Source organism: Athene noctua, unplaced genomic scaffold, assembly GCF_965140245.1.
Source record: "Athene noctua unplaced genomic scaffold, bAthNoc1.hap1.1 HAP1_HAP1_scaffold_34, whole genome shotgun sequence".
NCBI lineage: Eukaryota > Metazoa > Chordata > Aves > Strigiformes > Strigidae > Athene > Athene noctua.
The window spans coordinates 1,118,383-1,139,286 of NW_027437537.1; the positions used below are offsets into that span (position 1 = coordinate 1,118,383).

General features: G+C 57.7%; 2 protein-coding genes across 2 annotated transcripts; one reads left to right on the plus strand and one right to left on the minus strand.

Annotated features, from left to right (window-relative positions):
• Positions 1 to 257: 257 nt before the first annotated feature.
• Positions 258 to 1,217, plus strand: LOC141974174 (olfactory receptor 14A16-like). The gene has a single exon (XM_074933511.1). It carries the CDS (start codon positions 258 to 260, stop codon positions 1,215 to 1,217), a length of 960 nt encoding a protein of 319 aa, XP_074789612.1.
• Positions 1,218 to 9,964: 8,747 nt separating this feature from the next.
• Positions 9,965 to 10,918, minus strand: LOC141974169 (olfactory receptor 14J1-like). Its single transcript, XM_074933508.1, has one exon. It carries the CDS (start codon positions 10,916 to 10,918, stop codon positions 9,965 to 9,967), a length of 954 nt encoding a protein of 317 aa, XP_074789609.1.
• Positions 10,919 to 20,904: the final 9,986 nt, after the last annotated feature.

Here is a 20,904-nt window from a genome sequence, read left to right on the forward strand (position 1 = left end):
CAGGGCTGGCTCCTGGGCAGCCAGCAGGCAGAGGCCCCGCTCCCCACGGCACAGAGTACCAGCTAGAGATCCAGGCACGGAGCTGACAGAAGTTCCCCGACAAAAGGAAAAATGAGATGTGTGGGTGTGCAGTGGGGACAGGGGTGTTGGGAAAGGGCTTTGGTTTTGCTCAGAAAAGTCTGCTCTAACTTGTTAACCACACTGTAAATAACACTGTTGTTTCCCCCTTGGTCAGTCCCCATGTCCAGAGGTAGCAGATGTCCAACGGCAGCTCCGTCACCGGGTTCCTCCTCCTGGCATTCGCAGACAGACGGGAGCTGCAGCTCCTGCACTTCTGGCTCTTCCTGGGCATCTCCCTGGCTGCCCTCCTGGGCAACGGCCTCATCATCACCGCCATCGCCTGTGACCACCGCCTGCACACCCCCATGTACTTCTTCCTCCTCAACCTCTCCCTCCTCGACCTGGGCTCCCTCTCCACCACTCTCCCCAAAGCCATGGCCAACTCCCTCTGGCACAACAGGCACATCTCCTACCTCGGATGTGCTGCCCAGCTATTTTTCTTTGTCTTCTTTTTTGGAGCAGAGTTTTCTCTCCTCACCATCATGGCCTACGACCGCTACGTTGCCATCTGCAACCCCCTGCACTACGGGACCCTCCTGGGCAGCAGAGCTTGTGCCCACATGGCAGCAGCTGCCTGGGGCTCTGGGTTTCTCTATGCTCTGCTGCACACAGCCAGCACATTTTCACTGCCACTCTGCAAAGGCAACACCCTGGGCCAGTTCTTCTGTGAAATCCCCCAGATCCTCAAGCTCTCCTGCTCACACTCCTACCTCAGGGAAGTTGGGCTTATCGTGGTTGGTGTCTGTTTGGCTTTTGGGTGTTTTGTTTTCATTGTGGTGTCTTATGTGCAGATCTTCAGGGCCGTGCTGAGGATCCCCTCTGAGCAGGGATGGCACAAAGCCTTTTCCACGTGCCTCCCTCACCTGGCCGTGGTCTCCCTGTTTCTCAGCACTGTCATATTTGCCCATCTGAAGCCCCGTTCCCTCTCCTCCCCAGCCCTGGACCTGGTGGTGTCATTTCTGTACTCGGTTCTGCCTCCAGCTGTGAACCCCTTAATTTACAGCATGAGGAACCAGGAGCTCAGGGATGCCTTGAGGAAGGTGTTTTCATGGACATTTTGCAGCAGTGACAAGCAGCCCATCTCTCTCCACAAATGAATTCCAGTGGATCCCAGAGCAGGGCTGAGGGGTTTATTCTTTCCTGTGTTATTAGCAGTACTACTACTGCTTATGTTTTTAGCATCATCATATCAACCACATCATTATCATTAACCTTGACAAGGATAATGTTCCTACACAAACATTTTCATTCATCCCCATTCTGCTGAGGCATTAATCACTTCTATTTCACTTTGAATCCACGTAAATTTGTTTCTAACTCTCTCACAGCATCTCTGTAATAAAATGAGATCTCCCCAGTAGGGCACTTGAAGGCTGAGCTCTTCTTCCAGTGTGGATGTCAAGAACAGATCTGAGGAATTACATTCTGAAAAGAGATTTTTTATTGTGATTCTCCACGGCTCCTGGCGCAGAGAGCTCCCAGTCACCTTGTGACACATTGAGGCTGTCAGCCGGACTTGAGGCTCCTGTGCCAGCGCCTTGTGACAGTGAAGATGGTGAGTGGGCACTGAGGAACGTACTCAGGCCGGTCCCACGTGGGAGGTGGCAGGTGATGTCCTTCAGGAGGGGCACCTGGGGCTGGCTGGAGCGTGGGGGGGATCTCCAGGGTCAGTGTGTCTGGGGTGGGCAGGGAATGGAGCCCCACAGAGCGTGAGATTCTCTGAGGTCGAGTCACCCAACAGTAAAGTGTTCAGTCCCGGTTTCTGCAGGTGAACCAGGACTCTGCAACCCTGCGAGAGGACAAAGAGACCCAGCAGGCATAGGGAAGGGAGGCTGGAGAGTGATTCATGTCACCATTAGTAAGGTACAGCTGATGGAGCTGGAGCTGCCCCTGGTGCCTTTGGAAATGCTCCCCAGTGCCCCCAAGCACCGCTGCCAGGCCCTCAGGATTCCACCCACCCGCAGCCAGACAGGGCCCTTCCCTGCTCCCTGTGAGAGCTCCAGGAGCCAAGAGGCTCCAGGGGCGGCGGGGAGGGCAGGGCAGGGCCCAGCAGTCCCTCTGGTGCCAGAGCAGCTCCCAGTGGTCGGGATGGGACCCACTGAAATGTCCAGTGAGCTTGTGGGGAAATAAAATCTCCGTGCTAGTGATCTCCAGCTCAGCTGGAGAAAACACAGGCCAGCTGCATCTGGCTGTGAAACTGAACCTGCCCAGAGCAGACGGTGGTACTAGGCACGTCCACAAGTCCCTTCTGACCCAAATGAAAGGCTGTAAAGTAGAGCTGGGCACAGGGGACGCTGCTGTCAGTGGCTTTTGCTGACGTTGGTCAACCCTGTCCTCAGGATTTCACCTCCCAAGAGGGGACACTGTCCTGTGGGTGACAGAAGTCAAGCAGGTGTGGGGAAACTGCAGAAAAGTCCTCAGAAATGCTGCCGGGCGTGGCAGAATCCCAGACGAGGGTGAGGCTGGATGGGATTGCTGGAGACAGTCTAGTCCAACCGCCTGCCCAAGCAGGGCCAGCTGGAGCAGATTTCCAGCACCACGTCCTGTTGGGGTGTGAGTATCTCATGGGATGGTGCCTCCCCATCCTCTCTGGGAAACCTGGTCCAGTGGGCAGCATCCATGCTAGGAGACAAGTTTTTTTCTTCTGTTCAGCTACAATTTCCCATCTTTCAGTTTGTGACCGTTGCCTCCTGATGTGTCAAGAGCCGGGCTCCCTCTTCTTAACAGCTTTCTCGCAGAGATTTAGAAACAGTGACAAGCTCCCCCGGAACCTTCTCTTCTCCAGGTGGAACAGGCTCAGCACTCGCAGCCTTTCTCCCCATGAAAGGCACTTGTACCCCTTAGCTGCCTTTGTGACCCTTGGCTAGACTTGCTCCAGTATCTCTTCTGTAGGGAGGAGCCCAGCACTGGACACAATACTCCAGGTGTGGCCTCATCAGTACTGAGTACAGAGGAGGGATCCTCTTCCTCGGCCTTATAATAACTCTCTATTGCAACTCAGGAGCCCTCGGCCTTCTTTAACACAACGGTACGTTGCTGTCTGGTGGTCACCTTGGTGTTCACCAGGACCCCTGGGTCCTTCTCTGCAGAGCATCTTCCCAGCAAGGTGCCCCCAGCAGGTGCTGGTGCCCGGGGCTGTTTCTCCCCAGAGGCAGGGCTTCACAGATCTCTCCGTCAGACTTCACCAGGTTCCCTCAGCGCAGTTCTCCAGCCTCTCCCGGTGCCTCTGAATGACAGCACACCCGCCCTGTGTCTTACTCACTCCTCCCAGTTTGGCGTCATCTGCAGGCACACGGACTTGTGACCTTGGGGACTTGCTGCGAGGGCGCACTCTGCCGTGTTGTGCAGGTCAGTAGCGAGGAGGTTAAACAGGCCTGGACTCAGGATTGGGCCCTGGGGTTCACCACTGGTGCCGTGCTCCCAAGGGGACTTTGTGCCCTTGGCCGTGACCTTCTGGATCCGGCCATTCACCCTGTTTCCATCCCACCTCTCTCGTGTCTATCAGGGTGTGATGGGATGCAGCGTGAAAAGAATTGTTAATACTTGGTTAAACACCTTCCCCGCTCCCCCCTCACCCACCAGCCGAGGCAGCTTATTGCCGTGGTGGGTTAACCGTGGGTAATCACCAAACTGCCACCCAGCTGCTCGCTCACTGCCTCTCCCACCCCAGAGAATAGGAGGAACGGGGATGAGAAAGCTGCTGGGGGGGACAAGGACAGGGATATCACTTCCCAGTTCCCACTGCGGGCAAGACTTGACCTGGGGAACGCAACTCAGTTTATTGTCAGTTAGAAAAGAAGAGTTAATTATGAATTCAGGTAGTAATGGAAACAAGACAAGCATGAAAACAAAACCTTTCCTCCTCCCTGCCCCAGGCTGAGCCTCACTCCTTCACTCCAGGCTCCTCTCCCCCGTCCCGAGCAGTGCAGGGGCGTTTGGGACTGGGGGTCACAACCAGCACACAACAGTTGGTCTGGCTCTGGGCAGCGGAATGGGATATTTACCCTCTGACACAGAGGTACCTCTCGGGCAGAGCAAAATACTAAGTGATTTTTTTTGGTGAATGTTCATTCTCGTTCTGATTTCATTCTGCCTGAACTCTTTCGTTGAATCCTGACTGTTCCCCGCAGCTGTCCATCACCCACTCTCATGTTTTGATGGCTCTTGTCACAGACAGCCTGGCAAAAAGTTGTTGGTTACTTTCCCTTTCCTCTTTTTCCCCTTTGAGAAGTCCCATGCCCTTTTTGCAGCTGTCCTGACTCTCCCCCCCTGTGCTCCCTGGGCAGCAGTGTGGCAATGAGAGCTGCCCCCCGGGAGGAGGTGTGCTCTTCTGCCCAGGGGCTGGTGGGCAGCTCTCTGGTGACCAAACCCCGGAGAAAACAAGGGCCTTGGCTGTAGGGCCTCTTGTCCCTGAAGGAACCATCCTTTAGCCCGGGTGTCTTGGGACGCGTCTTCTGGGAGGGGGACACCAGGCCTCCAAACCCAGCAGTTTCTGCCAGCTCATTCTTTGGTCTGTTTCTGTTCTGCTTCTGGCCCTTAACCTGCAGCAGCAGTTTGGGGCTGCACAGGGGTTCAGGGCAGGGTCACCTCTTCCTCCAGGACAGGATCTGCGGATTCAGCTCGGTATTTTAAGCAAGATGGAAGCAAATGTATCGTCCTTGTCGCAGGAGCTGGTAGCCAGGGTGGACGAGCAGTTCATTCACAGTTACTTAAACACTGAAGGAAACTCGATTTGTGCATTTAAAATTTCTGTCTTAACCAGTGTTTGGCCTCTTGGGTTCTCAAGGGTTAAAATTCCTCCGGCACCTTGGATCGGTGTATGGGGATTTAAAAGTGCTCCAGATGAAGCAGCAAATGAGCCGAACTGCGTTTAGTTAATTCCCTGGCTGTCACTCATGCAGCCAACCCTGTGCTGAGGACATCTGGGGCTCGCCTGCTGTTCGTAGGGGAGGTGTCGGGCCCGTTCTCAGAGATGTCCCCGCTCTGTCAGGGACGGCTTTACTGACCAGAGGGCAGGAGGCACTTTGGGAGTGGCCCCTTCGGATGGAGGCTGGAGAGCTCTGCTCTTCTGGCCTGGCCGTCAGGCCGTGGTTTTCCCAGTGCTCCCGTCTCTCAGCTCAGCTCTGCTTTCTGTCCTTAGGACACAGCTTTGATTTGCCAGGGCTGAGGGAATTGGGACGTCCCCCACTGCCCATCTGCACGAGACACCCCCCTCTAGCAAGGGACAGGACAACCTCTCACATACAGAAAGCGAAACCTCCCGCTAATTACTCCCTGGCAATGAGCCGGCAGAGCTTTTTGTCCAGACTGCGCCCGTGCTGCCGTCAGCTTCAGGAGCCCGGTGCTCCCAGCACGGCATCTTCCTCCCCGTTCCCCCTGCCCGGGGCAGATCTCTGCCTCAGGCCTGGCCCTGCTGTTTCATGAGCTGTGCCCTCTGGGCGCGGTTATCGAGTGTTAGGACCGACTGTGGGTGCTGCGCCGTGTTACACGGCGGTGGTTGTGTCAGTCAGATGAGGACGAGTCCCAAGTGCAGATGTGCGGTGACAAGTGCCCGTTATCTGGCCCTGACTCCAGGAGAACTGAACCCCTTCAGCCTTCTCAGTCTGGGTGGAGATGAGGGATGGAGAGCAGCTGCAGACTGTCAAGGGGGCAGCGACAGGAGGATCCTTTGCTCTGCTCCCTCAGCTAAACTGCTCTGCTGGCAAGCAGCAGCTCTGGTTTCCCCTGATTTTTGCAGTGACCGCTTGTGGTGTCTGATCTGCTGCGCTGTTCTAAGCATCTCCCTGCGAGCAAGAAGCTTGGGAGTGGCTGAGCTGAGATTTCCAGGTTCCTGATCCGAGGAAAGGCTGTCCCAGCCAAATCGGAGTTGGGTCCCTGACTGCATCCAGACAGAAAAGATTGTTCATACAGTGGGGAAAAAAAAAAAAAAAAAAAAAAAGCCAAACCAGCGCTGCTGTTTTACTGAGTGTTTGACATCTCTTAGCTGAGCAAATCCTGGCGCTCAGTATGAGTTACAGCTCTGCTTTTCTGAGCCCATGAGCTGGGCTCACTCACAGCTGCCCTGACTCTCAGCAATGCTACCTGCTTCCTGACTTTCCCTGCCCCGTGGGGTTTGGGGGCTTCGGGAACCCTTTTCCTCTTTCCATCAGCCCCTTTCCCACATGCTCTACTCTCAGGTGGTTTGGGACTCTGGCCTCTCCTCAGTAGTTTCTGGCTGAAGCCCTTTGGTTTGCACCAGCCCCTGTCTGTCTGGATGTCCATCTCGGACTCGCTCTGTCTGTCCTCAGCTGACAGACCAGGACGTGGGACAGGCATCGGTGCTTCCCAGGTAACCCCCTGCTCCCCCTGCCGGGAGCTGCGGGGGGCCTTGGGGGACCAGACCTTCCCATCCCTACAGCGTAGGGACCCTGACCGAGCCTGGGACGTGCCCCTTCTGTGTTACTGCTCCAGCGACCACCTTGAGTTTCTCCAGGAAAGGGAAGCACAGAGAGATGTAGCACCAAAAAGATGAAACTCTTCCTCCTGTCTCTGTGACGAGAGGCAGTTCAGCCGGGATCACTGACATGCTGACCTCTCTCTCCCCTTCTGGCTGGCACAAGCCTGGCAGCCTGTGTCTCCAAGGGCTTCTTACTGAAAAGGCCCCGGGCAGGCGTTAGCCCTTCAGAGTACCTCATCTGCTCGGAGCAGACCGAGTCTGCACCCCTTGGCTGCAGTCACCCCTGTGTGAAGCAAGGGGTACCCGTTCACCTTGCAGCAGCCGCAGGGCTGAAGGAAGTGCCCTTTCAAAGATCACGGGAGCTGTGGGGCTTTGGGCGGGTGGTCCCCCAGCTTCCTCGTGTCAGTGAGAGAGCTGCCACCTTAGTGGGGACTCTGTGCGAGGGGTGAGGAGCGGCAAGGGTGCTGCTGGCCGGGGAGGGGTTTAGTGTGCCGGGACCTCTGCAAGACACCGAAATATCTGTCTTTTATGCTGCAGGCCTGACTATGACAGAAATGTTTGGAAAATGTCAGTAAAAATGGAACAAAGAAGAAATGAGGAAAGAAGACGATCAAAGAATAGTTTTTATTATCAGCTTTTTTTCCATTTTTCTGTGTTTGCTGTCCTTGTTTAGCTTTGCTTTGTTTTGCTATACCAATCTTTGAAGTACTTCATGAACATTTTTTTAATTATGATTTTAAGTACAAAAATATTTCCAGAAGCAGGGAGGGGTGTAGCTGCAGGACACCGCTGCCCTAAGTCGCAGGGAAGGAGATGCCCGGGGGCAGGGCAGGTGTCCTGGGCCCCTCTGCCCGGCCTCTCCCAGCAGCTCCCCAGGGGCTCTGCTCTCCTGCAGGAGACCTCCTGGCCTGGGTGACAGCAGCCAGTCCCAGGGAAATCCGCCAGATCCCCCGGGGCGTCTGCAAGGGGCACTCGATGTCCATGGTCAGGCAGCTGAGCTCTGCCTGCAAAGGGAAGAACTGCCTGACAGTTCTAAAAAAATTGTTAGCAACTTTTCCTCAGCTGAGGTGACTGAAAACTTGGAATACGGTGATGATGGTTTTCCACCGTGACCCAGTGGGAATGTCTAGGAAGTGCGTTAACAGAAACTGAAGCTCTGAGCTTCAGGGAGCTAAAGCCTGCCCTTGTCTCTCAGCAGTCTCATTCTCTCCTCAGCACCTCCTCCATGGGGTTCATGTCTCTCATGTCCCATGGATCTGTCTGAAACATTGCTAGTGAGGTTCTCCCCCGGGGATGGTGACCCGCAGTGGAGGCAGCTTCCCCTCAGCACACAGCTGAGCAGTGGCGGTTGGTGTTTAGTAAATAAACTTCCCCATGTTTTCCTTCTGTTTGTCTGCAAGGGAGAGAAATTCTGCTGTGCCCGTGTGCAGGCGGGTCTCTGAGGGAAGCCAGTGGGAGCTGGTGCAGAGGAGCTGTAACCTCCCGCTGCAGCTGGGCTGGAGAGGTCTGATGTCAGGAGAAGGGCTGCAAGTGCCAGGGGCCGGTGGGAGAAATGGCCGGGCTGGGGGGTGAGGAATCAGGTTGTCCATGGAGTGTCTGACCTGCAGGAGCAGCGGGTCCTACCCCTCCCGACAGCAGGAGGAGACCCCCTGCAGCAACATCAGTTAGAGAATGCTGCCATCGCTCCTGCTGTAAACTGAAAATACAAGAAACTAAACATAAAATCAAACATACTCCCGTATTAAATGCTCAGTGAGAAATTCAAGGTGTTCAAGGAAACCCCTCCCAGTGCCGCATTCAGGTGGTTTCCCAGGGGATGTTACCGTCAGTGTGAAGTGACCTCATGACACTGTTTGTCCCACACACCCCCACGGCAGCCCCGGGAACAGCTGCTGGTATTTGTGCTCCCTCACCTCACACACATGGTGTGCATGCTTACATCTCCTTGTACACCGCAAATGGGAACGTCTGACCTGTCATTTGTGTCCCTCTGCGGAGGGAGAAGGAACCTCCCCCGGCTGGGGTGAGCGGCCAGTGCTGCACATGGCAGCGGGAGGTGCTAGTCTGTGATGATCGCCCTGGGGCAGCGTCACGGTTTAACCCAGCCAGCACCCGAGCCCACACAGCCGCTCACTCACTGCCTGGGTGCGATGAGGGGGACAATCCAAGGCGTCAGGGTGAGGACACTCGTGGTATAGAGAAAGACAATTGGTTAGTAGGCAAAGAAAAAGCCACACATGTAAGCGAGGGAAAACACGGAATTTATGCCCTTCTTTCCGTTGGCAGGCAGGGCTTCAGCCATCTCCAGAACACCAGGGCTCCATCACACGTAACGGTGCCTTGGGAAGACAAAAGCCACAGCTCTGAATGTGCCCACGTTCATCCTTCTTCCCCAGGTTTAGATAACTGAGCAGGATGCCGTAAGGTACAGAACATCCCTTTGGTCAGTCGGGGTCAGCTCTCGCAGCTCTGTCCCCTCCCAGATCCCTGTGCACCCCCGGCCTGCTCACTGGTGGGGAGGGTGAGGAGCAGGAATGGCCTTGACTCTGTGTAAGCCCTGCTCAGCAATAACGGAAACAGCCCTGCCTTACCAACACTGCTTAGAGCAGGAAAACAAACCACAGCCCCAGACCAGCTCCCAGGAAGGAAATTAACTCTGTCCCAGCCAGACCAGCACAGGCAGCTGCCCCAGTGTGTCCAGTGAAGACGGGCACCGGCCAGACCCTGGACCTTCAAGTCTGTCCCCGGAGGCCTGGCTGTGCGAGGACACTGCTGCGTGCCCCCACCCTGCAAATCACACGGGTCACCTGGTCACTGGGGTTGTCCTCTGCGGGCCAATTGCTTGGGCGTGTTCTTGACACCAGGTTTGGAGGAAGAGCTCAGCCTTCAGGCACTGCCCTGAGCAGATCCTCTTTCATGACGGAACTGCTCTCGAGCAGCCTGGCTCTGTCACACAAGTGCCCAGTGCCTGTCCCTGCCTGCGTCACAGGACTGCCGTGCAGCCGGAGCGTGACCGAGGTGCCAGAGCCCTCAGGCCTGACACCGAACCCAAGGGGTCAGAAAGAGAGTATGGGAGTGAGAAGAGAACATCTCTGGAAGACCAAGCGCTCCCTGGCAGGGCAGCCACGCGGGAACTCTCTTCCCCTCCACCTCTCACACAGGAATTGTCCCTGCAGCTCCAAAAAATTCTCAGAGGAAGGAACTCAGAAGAAAAAACATCACTGCAAGCACTTTACTTTGTTAAAACACACACAGATCATGGCTCCTCATTTACGCAGCCACTCATTCAGAACAGAAAAGCAGACAGTGAATTAGGAAGGGGATGACAACATCATTACAAATAAAATACCACCAAAACCAACAGAAAAAGCAGACAGGCTGAGTTTATACAGAGTGATATTATAACGGCTATGAAGAAGATGAGCAGTTTATTGCTTCAGAATACCATCTGGCTACCAGTTTCCTCAGGGCATCAGTGAGATCCTGGTTCCTCATGCTGTAGATGAGGGGGTTCAGTGTTGGGGGCACCACCGAGTACAGAAATGACACCACCAGGTCCAGGGCTGGGGAAGAGACAGAGGGGGGCTTCAGGTAGGAAACCATGACAGTGCTGACAAAGAGGGAGACCACGGCCAGGTGAGGGAGGCACGTGGAAAAGGCTTTGTGCCGTCCCTGCTCAGAGGGGATCCTCAGCACGGCCCTGAAGATCTGCACATAGGACACCACAATGAAAACAAAACACCCAAAAACTAAACAGACACTAACCACGATAAGCCCAACTTCCCTGAGGTAGGAGTGTGAGCAGGAGAGCTTGAGGATCTGGGGGATTTCACAGAAGAACTGGCCCAGGGTGTTGCCTTTGCAGAGTGGCAGTGAAAATGTGCTGGCTGTGTGCAGCAGAGCATAGAGAAACCCAGAGCCCCAGGCAGCTGCTGCCATGTGGGCACAAGCTCTGCTGCCCAGGAGGGTCCCGTAGTGCAGGGGGTTGCAGATGGCAACGTAGCGGTCGTAGGCCATGATGGTGAGGAGAGAAAACTCTGCTCCAAAAAAGAAGACCAAGAAAAAGACCTGGGCAGCACATCCGAGGTAGGAGATGTGCCTGTTGTCCCAGAGGGAGTTGGCCATGGCTTTGGGGAGAGTGGTGGAGAGGGAGCCCAGGTCGAGGAGGGAGAGGTTGAGGAGGAAGAAGTACATGGGGGTGTGCAGGCGGTGGTCACAGGCGATGGCGGTGATGATGAGGCCGTTGCCCAGGAGGGCAGCCAGGGAGATGCCCAGGAAGAGCCAGAAGTGCAGGAGCTGCAGCTCCCGTCTGTCTGCGAATGCCAGGAGGAGGAACCCGGTGACGGAGCTGCCGTTGGACATCTGTTCACTCTGGATCTGGAGGGTGTTACAGGAAGAAAAGGCAGTGGAAGGGTGAAGACAATTCTCTGAGGAAAATCTGTGCCATTTCTTTGTAGACCCTCCCCCTTCCCCCCCACAACTCTTTTTTTGCCTCTGGGAGACCCTTCATTCACCCTCCTGACCTGAGCTTCATTTTCTGCAGCTAACGCTGTGATTTCATGCTGTGACGGGCAGGGCCTCTGCCCATGGGTCCCTGAGAAGGCAGCCCTGCCCCACGGCAGTGGGGACGTGGGAACGTGCCAGGAGAGGAGGGGATAGGTTTGATATCAGAATTAGTCCGATGAAATCACTCCGCATTTAGAAGGGTTTATCAGATTCCACACTCCTAGTGCAAAGGAACATGGGTGGCAGAAAGTCATTTTAGGCAATCTTGTATTCCTACCTCCCCCATTATGCCCTCTGAGCGTTCTCTGAAACCAGAGACCCTGAGAATTTCTCCTGCACTCCGAGCCAATGGCTGTGAGACCGGAGGAGCAACAGGACAGCGTTACCCTTCCGCCGCTGTGCTGCCTCCTCCCAGACACCAACATTGCCGGGCGGCTGCTCCCAGCCCCGGAGCTCTGCAGAGGGCACTGGGCACGGGGCTGCAGAGCTGCACCCCGGCTCTGCTGCAGCTCAGGCTGAGAGGAGGAGGGTCCTGCCTTGGACCCCACTGCCCTGAGAGCAGAGGCTTCGCTGGTGGGAGAGGAGGAGGCAGGGGGGCTTGCTCAGAGGAAGGGCTCTGCACTGGAGGGGATGAGATGGAGATTTCTGAACTCTCCCTCCCACGTTTCTGTCTGCATTTCCTCTCATTGCCGGGCCGTAGCCCCGCTCTCTGCAGTTTTTCCCCCTGGAAGGTGCTTCCCTGTGCCAGGTCTTTCCCTGTCAGCACGGACAGACCCCGTCCCAAGCTCTGTGCACTCACCTTGGCGCTAGAGAAACCTGCCTGTTAGCAGGGCACTGCCTGGGCGCATATTCCTGTTCCCAGGTCGAAAAGGGCAGGTCAGAGCAACCCTGATGGGTGATGCTGGTGCTGTCCAGAGGCGGGGGAGTGGCTGAAGGCACTTTAGGAAGCTGCCGTCAGAGATGCTGCTCACTCGGGGCTTCAGCTCCGGTGTCTCAGTGCCTTCTGCAAGCGCGAGAACTCCTTTTCCATTTCTCTCCCCAAATTCTGCAAAAGCAGGAGATTGTAAACCCAGCCATAAGCAAGCTCCTTCTCTTGGTAGTAATCCCTGCCTTGGGCTTCCTCTTGAAATGCTGCCTCTGCCCGTGTCCTGGGGGTGATGTGGGGCTGGGAGCAGCCCTGCCCCACGCAGCAGCCTCTCTCTCCACAGCAGCAGGACCCTGCCCTGCCGGGGGTCTCTCCTGCCCCCCACAGCTGCTCCCCCCGGCGCCGCGGGCAGCTCCCCGGGCAGGCTGAGTGCTGACCCTGGCCGGCGGCAGAGTCCCTGCCCCAGCACGCAGCCCCGGGGGTGCAGGGACCCTGCTCGGAAGGACAGCCCTGGGCACCCGCGGCTGCACCCGCGGCTGCACCCCCCCGCAGCCGTCCCCGGGAGAAGGCAGAGCCGTGGCCTGTCCCTCTGGCAGCGCAGCAGGGAAGCCCTGCTCGGGAGCACGGCCTCCTCCTCTGGACAGGAGGGACATTCCTGGGGCTGTGCCGGCTGCACCACATCCCTCCGCCACCTGCAGCTGCCCTGCCCCGCACCCACAGACCGACGGTGTCACGGGCTGGCAAGGTTTCTCCTCCTCTGAGCTCTCAGCACCCTCCCAGGGCCGTCTGCCTCTGCCCTCGCTGTGCCCGGCTCCTGTGCCCTCGGTGCCTGCAGGCAGTGCCCTCGGCCCTGCTGCCCTTTGCAGAGGAGCTGCTCCTGGGCAGAGCTGGCTCTCTGCAGCGCTGACCACTTGCCCTCAGCTCCCTCCGGCCCAGGAGCCCGGCCCAGCTCCGCAGCACAGGACCAGCCCCAGGCATTTTAAGGACCCCGCGGGTGGGTTTGGTGCCGAGCCCAGGGACCTCAGGCAGTGGCAGAACAAGGCGGGTGCCTGTCAGAAAGTGAAACTCTGATGCCAACTCCCCAGGCCATGGCAGTGTTAATGTGTCCCCGTGAGGACCATTACTGACAAAGCCTCCCCAGGGCTGCTTAGAGCTGAGAGCGCCAGGCAGAGCTGACAGGTAAACAAAGGCCATGGCAAGGTGGAACAGATTCTGAGTGACCCTCCATGTCTTACATTAAACACAAGGGCCAAGACCTGACCCCAGCCCCTGGGAGGGGGAATCCCGTCCCTGCCCCATTGCTCAGGGCCCTTCCTGGGGCAGTGTCATGTGGGGACGGGCAATGCCAAGGGCAGGACCATGGTCCAGCACCTCCCAGGCTCTCGGCTGGGGAAGGGGAGGCCACGAGACCCAGTGCTGGGAGGGGAAGGGGCTTCCTCATGGCCACCAGTGGCAGAGACACCAGCCAGAGCCAAGGGCAGAGAGAGCTCAGCTCTGCTGGGGCACTGTCAGAGTTTCCTCATCCCTCTCTTGTCCCCACCCCAAGGTGTCCCACCGTGTCCCACACCTGCACCTCTTTCTCTGCAGGCTGGAGATGTCCACCCGGCTGCCACACCTTGCTCTCACCTCAGCATCTCCCTTCCTTTCCTGAGATCTCCCCGTCCTCCCTGCCTGCTCCGTGAAACACAAAGCCTGGGGCTGCTCCAGTCTCCCTCGGGGTGACCTGTTCCACCACAGCCCTGCCCTTCCAGGGACATTGCTCTGTGCCCGCTCTGGGCCTCCCCACCTGCACTCTGTGGCATTAGTTCTTGCTCCTGCTGTATCTCCCTACAAAGAGAACTCCCCCATCTCTGAACTCACCCCTCGCTCCCTCTCAGGCTACTTCTAGAGTGTCTGAAGCCTCCACACCGCTGGGCAAACGGTGTCCAGCTCCCTCAGCCACCCCACACAGGGCACATGTAGAACATCCCCAGCCCCACCCTGGCAGACCTTCTGGGCCTGATGGACAGTGCCCTGTAGAAGAAGTCATCTCTCAGGTTTCAGAAGGGGCAGAGCACATCTAGGGGCAATGAATGCACTCAGGGACACACGTACCTTCACCCTTCCCCTCTCTGAACTTCCTTGCCGATTTGCTTCATCAACCAACAGAGAAACAAATGTTCTTCCTCGCTGGAATCCCCTCTGCTCACAGCAGTGTGCGTGCTAGTTTGGGCACCTTCTGCATGTGCTGAGTGTTTCCCACTGGCGGCCGCACGCAAAGATCAGCACCGGGCTGTGTGCCGCCCGCTTCTCTCTGCAAGATGCCCAGACTGGAAGGTCTGTCCTGGGGAGGCAGCTGTACCTTAGCTGGGGGTATTTCTGTCATCGGCAGCACTCATTTCATTCTTGTCACAGACAGAGCTCTGTGGCCCCAGTGGGGTGGGCCACCTCTTCCGTGATTTCAGTGGAGCTCTCCTGCAGTGGCACCGTGACATTCATGGTGTTTGCTTCCATAACCTTCTTCTTCGGGCCAGCCTGCCCTTCCTGTTCACACGGGCACCCTGTCTGTGCGTCAGAGCTGCCGGCCTGGGGCAGCTCTGCCATCAGCGTGGGCAGACAGGAGGTCTTGTCCGGCTGCTCCTCTCCCCTCACCAGTGTCACTGTCCCCGTGACACCCTCATCCTTGTCTGTGCGATGCCCAGAACAGCCCTCCTGACGCAGTCTGACAAACCCCTTTTCCTACACCATCCTCAGCCCACTGCTCGATACCCTCATCTACAGCCTGTGGGCCAGAGATGTTGTGGGGGACAAGGAGGGCACTGAGAAAAGTTCTCCGGAAAGCTCTGAGCTGCACAGAGACCCCATCAGAGCTGTGGGCCTGCCAAAGAAATCCTCTCTGGTTCCCTTGTGAACAGGCCCAGAGGACCAGGGCAAGTGTGTGCTGTTTTGTGGGCATGCCTCTGGAAGTATGTGATAGTTAGAAGGCTTTGGGTGTGGGAAAGGGCAGAGCGGTGGTGGTGGAGCTGGCTGGCGTTATTGTGAGACCTCCTCTCTCAATCATCTCAGAAAAGCCAGAGCAAGCAGGGAAGTTCCATGGTACTCAGCAAAGGCAAGGACCAAGCCTCACCTAAGAAGGGCAAGAAAGGAGTTTGGGAGAGTTGCAGGCGGGCCACCTTCACCTCAGCCCCGGGGAAGGTGCTGGGGAAAGGCCTCCTGCAGGACTCGGACAAGAGAGATGTCAGATTTGGGGAGGGAAGAGGGGTTTGACCAACAGAGATGAAAGATTTTGAACCCCAGGTGTGAGGGCAGTTGGGACCTGAACAGCCCGGGACTGACCCTCAGGAGAGGAAGGGCCTGGGCATGAAGAGGGATTCCATAGGAGTCAGTGGTGCACGGTCACCGTGAGCAAGGACAACAGCCTACAGGGCTGCGTTAGAGGGAGCGTGGCAAAGCAAACCCGGGCGTTATCATCGCCCTTGACTCAGCGCTGGGGAGGCCACCTCTAGACTGGTGTGGATTCCCAGGGCTGAGGGTCAGGGCTTGGACTTTCTGCTGCAGCAAACAAACCAAGGGTTTGGCAGCACTACAGCCCCCTGCACGGGGCCTTTGCCTGCCTGCAATCACAGCCTCCAATTATCTGCTCTAACGAGTCCCTGCAGAGGCTTTGTCAGTGCTGGCCCTCAGTGGGGCCAGTCAGGGCTTCAGGGTACTCTGGGATTGCTTCTGACTGGGACTTGCTGAGTAGTTTGCTCAGTCTCCTCTCACTCCCTGAGGATCATGGACATGGGGCCAAACGCACCACGGGGCTCATTAAAATACAGAACGCCCTCATGAGTCACTTCTCTTGCTGTCATTTTCTTCAAGCCTTCAAGACTTGTACAGCTAATTGAATTAATTCCAGAGTGTAGCTGAGAATGACGATTTCAAAGTGCACCTAATAAAAATCAATCTGTACTTTAAAGAGCACATTGTTTTACTTTACAGTTGAGAGAAGAGGCGATAGCAGCACTCTCTGATTGGTATTGGTGCAGAGCATCTCCTCAGGAGGTCTCCTGGACAGTCCCTTGGGGTCCAACACCGTACGGACAACCTGTGTCCTCACCTCCCGGCTCAGCATTGCTCTCCTCAGCCGCCTGGCACTCGCATCATCTCTCCTTACATCAGATTTCTCCTCGGATCTCTGCAGCGGGAGGTTACAGATCCTTTGCACAATCTCCCACCTGCTCTCCTTAGAGAACCGGCTGCACACGGGCGCAGAAGGATTTCTGCTTTTCTCAAGCAAGGAAACGTCAAAAATAATCAAGTTTCATATCTAATAAACCACATCCCTCTCCCAGAAGGACAAGCTGTCTCCAGTGAGGCTGCCTTTCTACAAGGGTAATCTCAGGAGAAAGAGTTTAGGTTGGCAGATAGGAAAAGGTAGATATAAACCTAATGAAAGAGTTAGCGAAGGAGACAATCAGTCTCCTGAAAGACAGGCAAGCTTTTAACCACCTGAAGTTCAAAGCAGCAGCTCGCAAGCTGAGAGGAATCTGAATGAACCAAAAGGAAGGGCATGAGAACACTAAAGGGGAATGGAAAGGGCCTTTTTCTAGAGAGTTTGCATCTGAAAAGGTGACTTCAGAAAGGGTCATTCTATCGGAACAGGTGAAAAGACATAAAAGATTAAAGACATTAGATACCCCAGATAACAGTGGCAATGAAGTTTGTGGTGGTTTGACCTTGGCTAAATGCCAGGTACCCCCCAAGTCGCTCTGTCCCTTCCCCCCTTCGCCTTTCTTCCTCAACAGGGCAAAGAGGGGATAGAAAATAGGATAGGGGAAAAACACCCCAAAACACCCTTATGGGTAAAACAAAAGCAGTTTTAATAGAAGCAAAGCGAAGCAAAGGTCCGTGTGCGGAAGCCAAAAAAGGACCCAGATTTATTCTGTCCTTGCCATGGAGAGGCGCTGTGGGGCCGTCTCAGGAAGCGGGGCTCCCATACGCGGAGTGGTTGCCTCGGAGGACCAAGGGTGACCCCCCCTTCCCCCTTCCTCCCAGCTTTATACTGAGCAGACGTCACAGGGTCTGGAGTGTCCCTTGGGTCAGCTGGGGTCAGCTGTCCTGGCTGTGTCCCCTCCCGAGATCTCGCCCACCCCGTCCCAGCGCAGCCCTGGTGCTGTGTAAGCACCACGCAGCAGTAGCCACCACACCAGGGTGCTGCCAACACCCTGCAGCTCCAGCAGAAACCACAGCACCGGGGGGCTTGTTTTGCTCAGCAGGGATACCAATTTAACTCAGACACCAGAGGGAAAAGAGCAGGCGTATTGTACTCAAAAGAACCACAGAAGGTAACAGAAAAAGACAGAAACCATACAGTAAGGAAAGACAGAACAGCGCGCGTAAACAAATAGGAAGGTACAGGGTAACGCATCAAACCATCCCTGCCTGAGAGAGAGAGAACGGTGATTCAGAAAGATCCATCCCCACTCACAGACGTTGCCATCCCCCATTCCCGCAGTCCCTGGCAGCCCCGGTTACACCGAGGGTTTGTTGAGCCTTTCCCTGCCAGGGGGAAATCCTACGCGGTGCCTCCACCCGTAGCTGAGGCCTCCAGAGTCGCTGGGAGCGGGTCCGGCCTTGCAGAGCCCAGAATCAGCAAGGCAGAAGAGCTGGCACCTTTGTTTGAAGCGGAAATATCTGCTTCCGTTCCCACGTTAGATTCTCCCAGAGCCGGGCCAGGGCTCAGGGGAGAAGCTCAGGGAGTTTCCCAGCTCATCGAATTGATTTATGGGCAAGGTCTCACGCCAGGTCACAGGGCCAGACAGCTGTCTCTGTGACCCTGTTACCTGGCCTGCACACAAGGGAAGATCAGGAGAGAGATAGGTATATATTTAGCATAAACACGTTCAGTCCAATCCCTACTAATCCAATGGCTGTCAGCTATAAAATAGACAGGATTGATCTAAGGATTGACTCTGGCTTGGGCCTATTGTCCAGGCCCGAGCACTTCCATCTGTTCTCTTGCCTATACGTAAGGAAAAATAAGGAGATCTATATATTCAGGACAAACATATTTAGTACAATAGCTGTTAGCACAATGGTTGTCAGCTGTCAAACACACAGGATCCATCTAGAGGCCACTCTGGCAGCGATGGCCTTTACAAAGGGCGCGTGGAGCGACCGCTCAGCTCAACACCCGCAGAGCAGCAACCGCAGCCCCGCGGCCGAGCCGCCCTCTGCGCTCGCCGACAGCCCCCGGTGCCGAGGGCCGGGCGGGGCAGGGGATGGAGAGGCCCCGGTCCCGGCCCCTCGGCGGCCCCGGCACGGTTCCGGCCCGCGGCCCTGACCGCGGCCCCTGACCTTGTCCGCCCAGAGTCGTGGCGGCGGGAGCAGAGCGACGGCCCCAGAGCGACCCGGGACGGTGCCGGGGCTGGGGCGGGGTCCCTCAGGCAGCCGTTCCCGCAGGAGGCAGCTCGCTCGGCCGCAGCAGGGCCAGGCTGCGGGGTGCTGTGAGCCCGCTACAGGCCCTGCCCCAGCCCTGCTGAGCGTGGGGCTGCTCAGCCCAAGGCCCTGCTCTGGGGAGGTTCCTCTCACCCTCTGGTTTATAGAGCCCTGCACCAGCCTTCCTGCTTGGCCCTGACTGTGCCTGAGGAGGGAGCGCTCTAGAAGAAAGTCTGTCCCTTTAACCCCCTCTCCAGGGGAAGGAATTCTTCCCCCCAGCCTTGATTCCAGTGTTGGGGCAGGGGCTGTGTCCCGGGGCCTGAAGACATAAGAGCCTTCGTCCCCTTCAGCCCTGCGGCCTTGGAGAAATCCGCTCCCTTCTGCCCTGACCGGGGTCCTGTGCAGAAAAGGCCTGTGGGGGCCGAGGGGCTCCCGCCCCTTCTCAGGGGGATCCAGTGGCAGGACAGCAGACAACGGGCACAAATGGAACTAAAGGAACCTCTCTCGCGCTGAGTGCGGTGCAAAACTCGTCTTTATTTGGAGGGAGGGGAGGCCCTGGGACAGTTGCCCAGAGGGGTTCTGGAGGGTCCGTCCTGCGAGCTGCGAGCAGCAGCGGGGTGACTGTGCCACTGCCGCCGTCCACGTGCCGCACAACCGCCCCCTCGAGGCCTTCTGCGTCCCCGGGCTGGTTGCGCTGCCCCGGCAGCTCCCGCTCAGGGGCTCAGCGCTGCGTGTCCCCCCTTGGCAGGTTGGGCTACCAGCCCCTACGCCCGGCAGCGCTGCGGGACCTGCGCCGGGACCGGCTCCTTGCCGCTCACCGTCGTCCGGAGGTGTCGCGGGTTCCCAGCTGGCGACGGGATCTTCTCCCAGCAGCAGCTGGGGTTTTCCCGTTGCGCCTTAGAGCTTGGCCCTCTTCCCTGTCCATCATCCTTCGCCGCTCCCACTGCTCTGGGCCCCAGGTGCCGCGGGACTGGCTCCTCGTGGAGCAGATGCTGTTGGCACTGCCGCCCCTGCTCCCGCTCCTCGGCGTCGTCGAGGACTCACGGGCCGCAGTGCCTGGGTGCCCCGTGGGGTCCTCCCGGCCCCGCCTGGGAGACCTGCTCCGGACACTGTCCCTGCCACCGGGATGCTCCCTGTCCGCCCGCCGCCGATGTCTGCGCTGGGCAACCGGAGACGCCCAGTGAACGTGGCGCTCGGTGCTGCGGGACCGGCTCCTGCTCCTGGGGGTGTCGTAGCCCCGGGCGTGCTGCGTCTCCTGGCTCAGCTGCGGGAAGACCTGCCGGAAGACGTGGCGGCACTTGGGGCAGGTGATGTGGCTGCGGGCCCACTCCTGTATGCAGGACAGCAAGGAGAGGCAGGGCCCGCACCCGCTCCCGCAGGCCTGGGGCGCCTGCCTGGTGCTGCCAGCACAGCACGAGGGGCCCTGTTCTGCCAAGTGCTTCTCCCCCGATGGCATCTTGCACTGCAAACGAGAGACAAAGCTCGTCACCTTCAGCAGAACTGCTCAAGAGGCGCCTGCTCTGCCCGGGGGCTGTGCCGGTGCTGCCACCAATGCCAGGGACTGTCCTGGGGCAGACGAGTGACACCGGGGGCATCTCTGTGTGCTCCTGCTCTGCGGGCAGGGCAGTGACCTCTCCGCCATGAGCAGGCAGGAGCTGGGAAGGCAGGAAAGCGGTTCCTGGCCTCGCCACAATGGCGGGACAAGGGTGGGGGTGTGGCAGGTCGGGAGCGGTGTCCCCCTCCGGCAGATCCCCCTCTGCGATGGGGGTCCCATCCGGTGCCCCCACCTGCTGTGATGCTGCTCTAGCGGGGTCAGTGACTCCCTGGTGACATCGCAGGGCTCTTGGGCACCAAAGTGGGAAAAAAAAGCCCCATTTGGCAAGTCTGCTGTGCCCAGCGCTGGGCTGCCCAGTACGGGACAGACGTGGACATACTGGAGTCCAGCACAGGGCCACAGCGATGCCGAAGGGACGGGAGCATCTCTCCGGAGAGGAAGGGCGGAGAGAGCTGATGCTCAGGGGGGGTTACATGCCTTGGCCGCACGCAGGACAAAACCTCCAGGGAGTTTTTCTCAACTCTCTCCATTGCCGGGCAGATCCAGAACCGACTCGAATCAAATCGAATGGTGCCGTTGGAAAGGGCCCACAATGCCCATCTAGTGCCACGGCCTGTGCCCGTCAGGGCTGACTGAAAGTCCAAACTACTCACCTTGCCCCGACGGCTCCTCTCCTTCCTCTGGCTTCTCGAGCGCCCGGCCAAAGCGCTGCCCTCCTCGGGGCAGGGCAGTGCCTGAGCTCTGCGACACGTGCAGGCAGGAGCTGGGAAGGCAGGAAAGCGGTTCCTGGCCTGGCCGCGATGGCAGCCCCAGCCGGTGCGCAGCAGCCTGCCTGAAGCTGTGGAGCTCCTGCCCTGGGCGGCTGCTTTTATACTGGGGACCAGCGGCGAGGGGGCGTGATGCGGGGCCAGGGGCTGTGACCTCACAGAGGTGTCCCCGCCGCGGGGCTGTGACCTCACAGAGGTGTCCCCGCCGCGGGGCTGTGACCTCACAGAGGTGTCACTGTGACGCACGTGCCAC

Bases quoted from the DNA above. Each gene is read 5' to 3' on its own strand.
- LOC141974174 (XM_074933511.1), top strand. From the start codon at position 258: ATGTCCAACGGCAGCTCCGTCACCGGGTTCCTCCTCCTGGCATTCGCA.
- LOC141974169 (XM_074933508.1), bottom strand. From the start codon at position 10,918: ATGTCCAACGGCAGCTCCGTCACCGGGTTCCTCCTCCTGGCATTCGCA.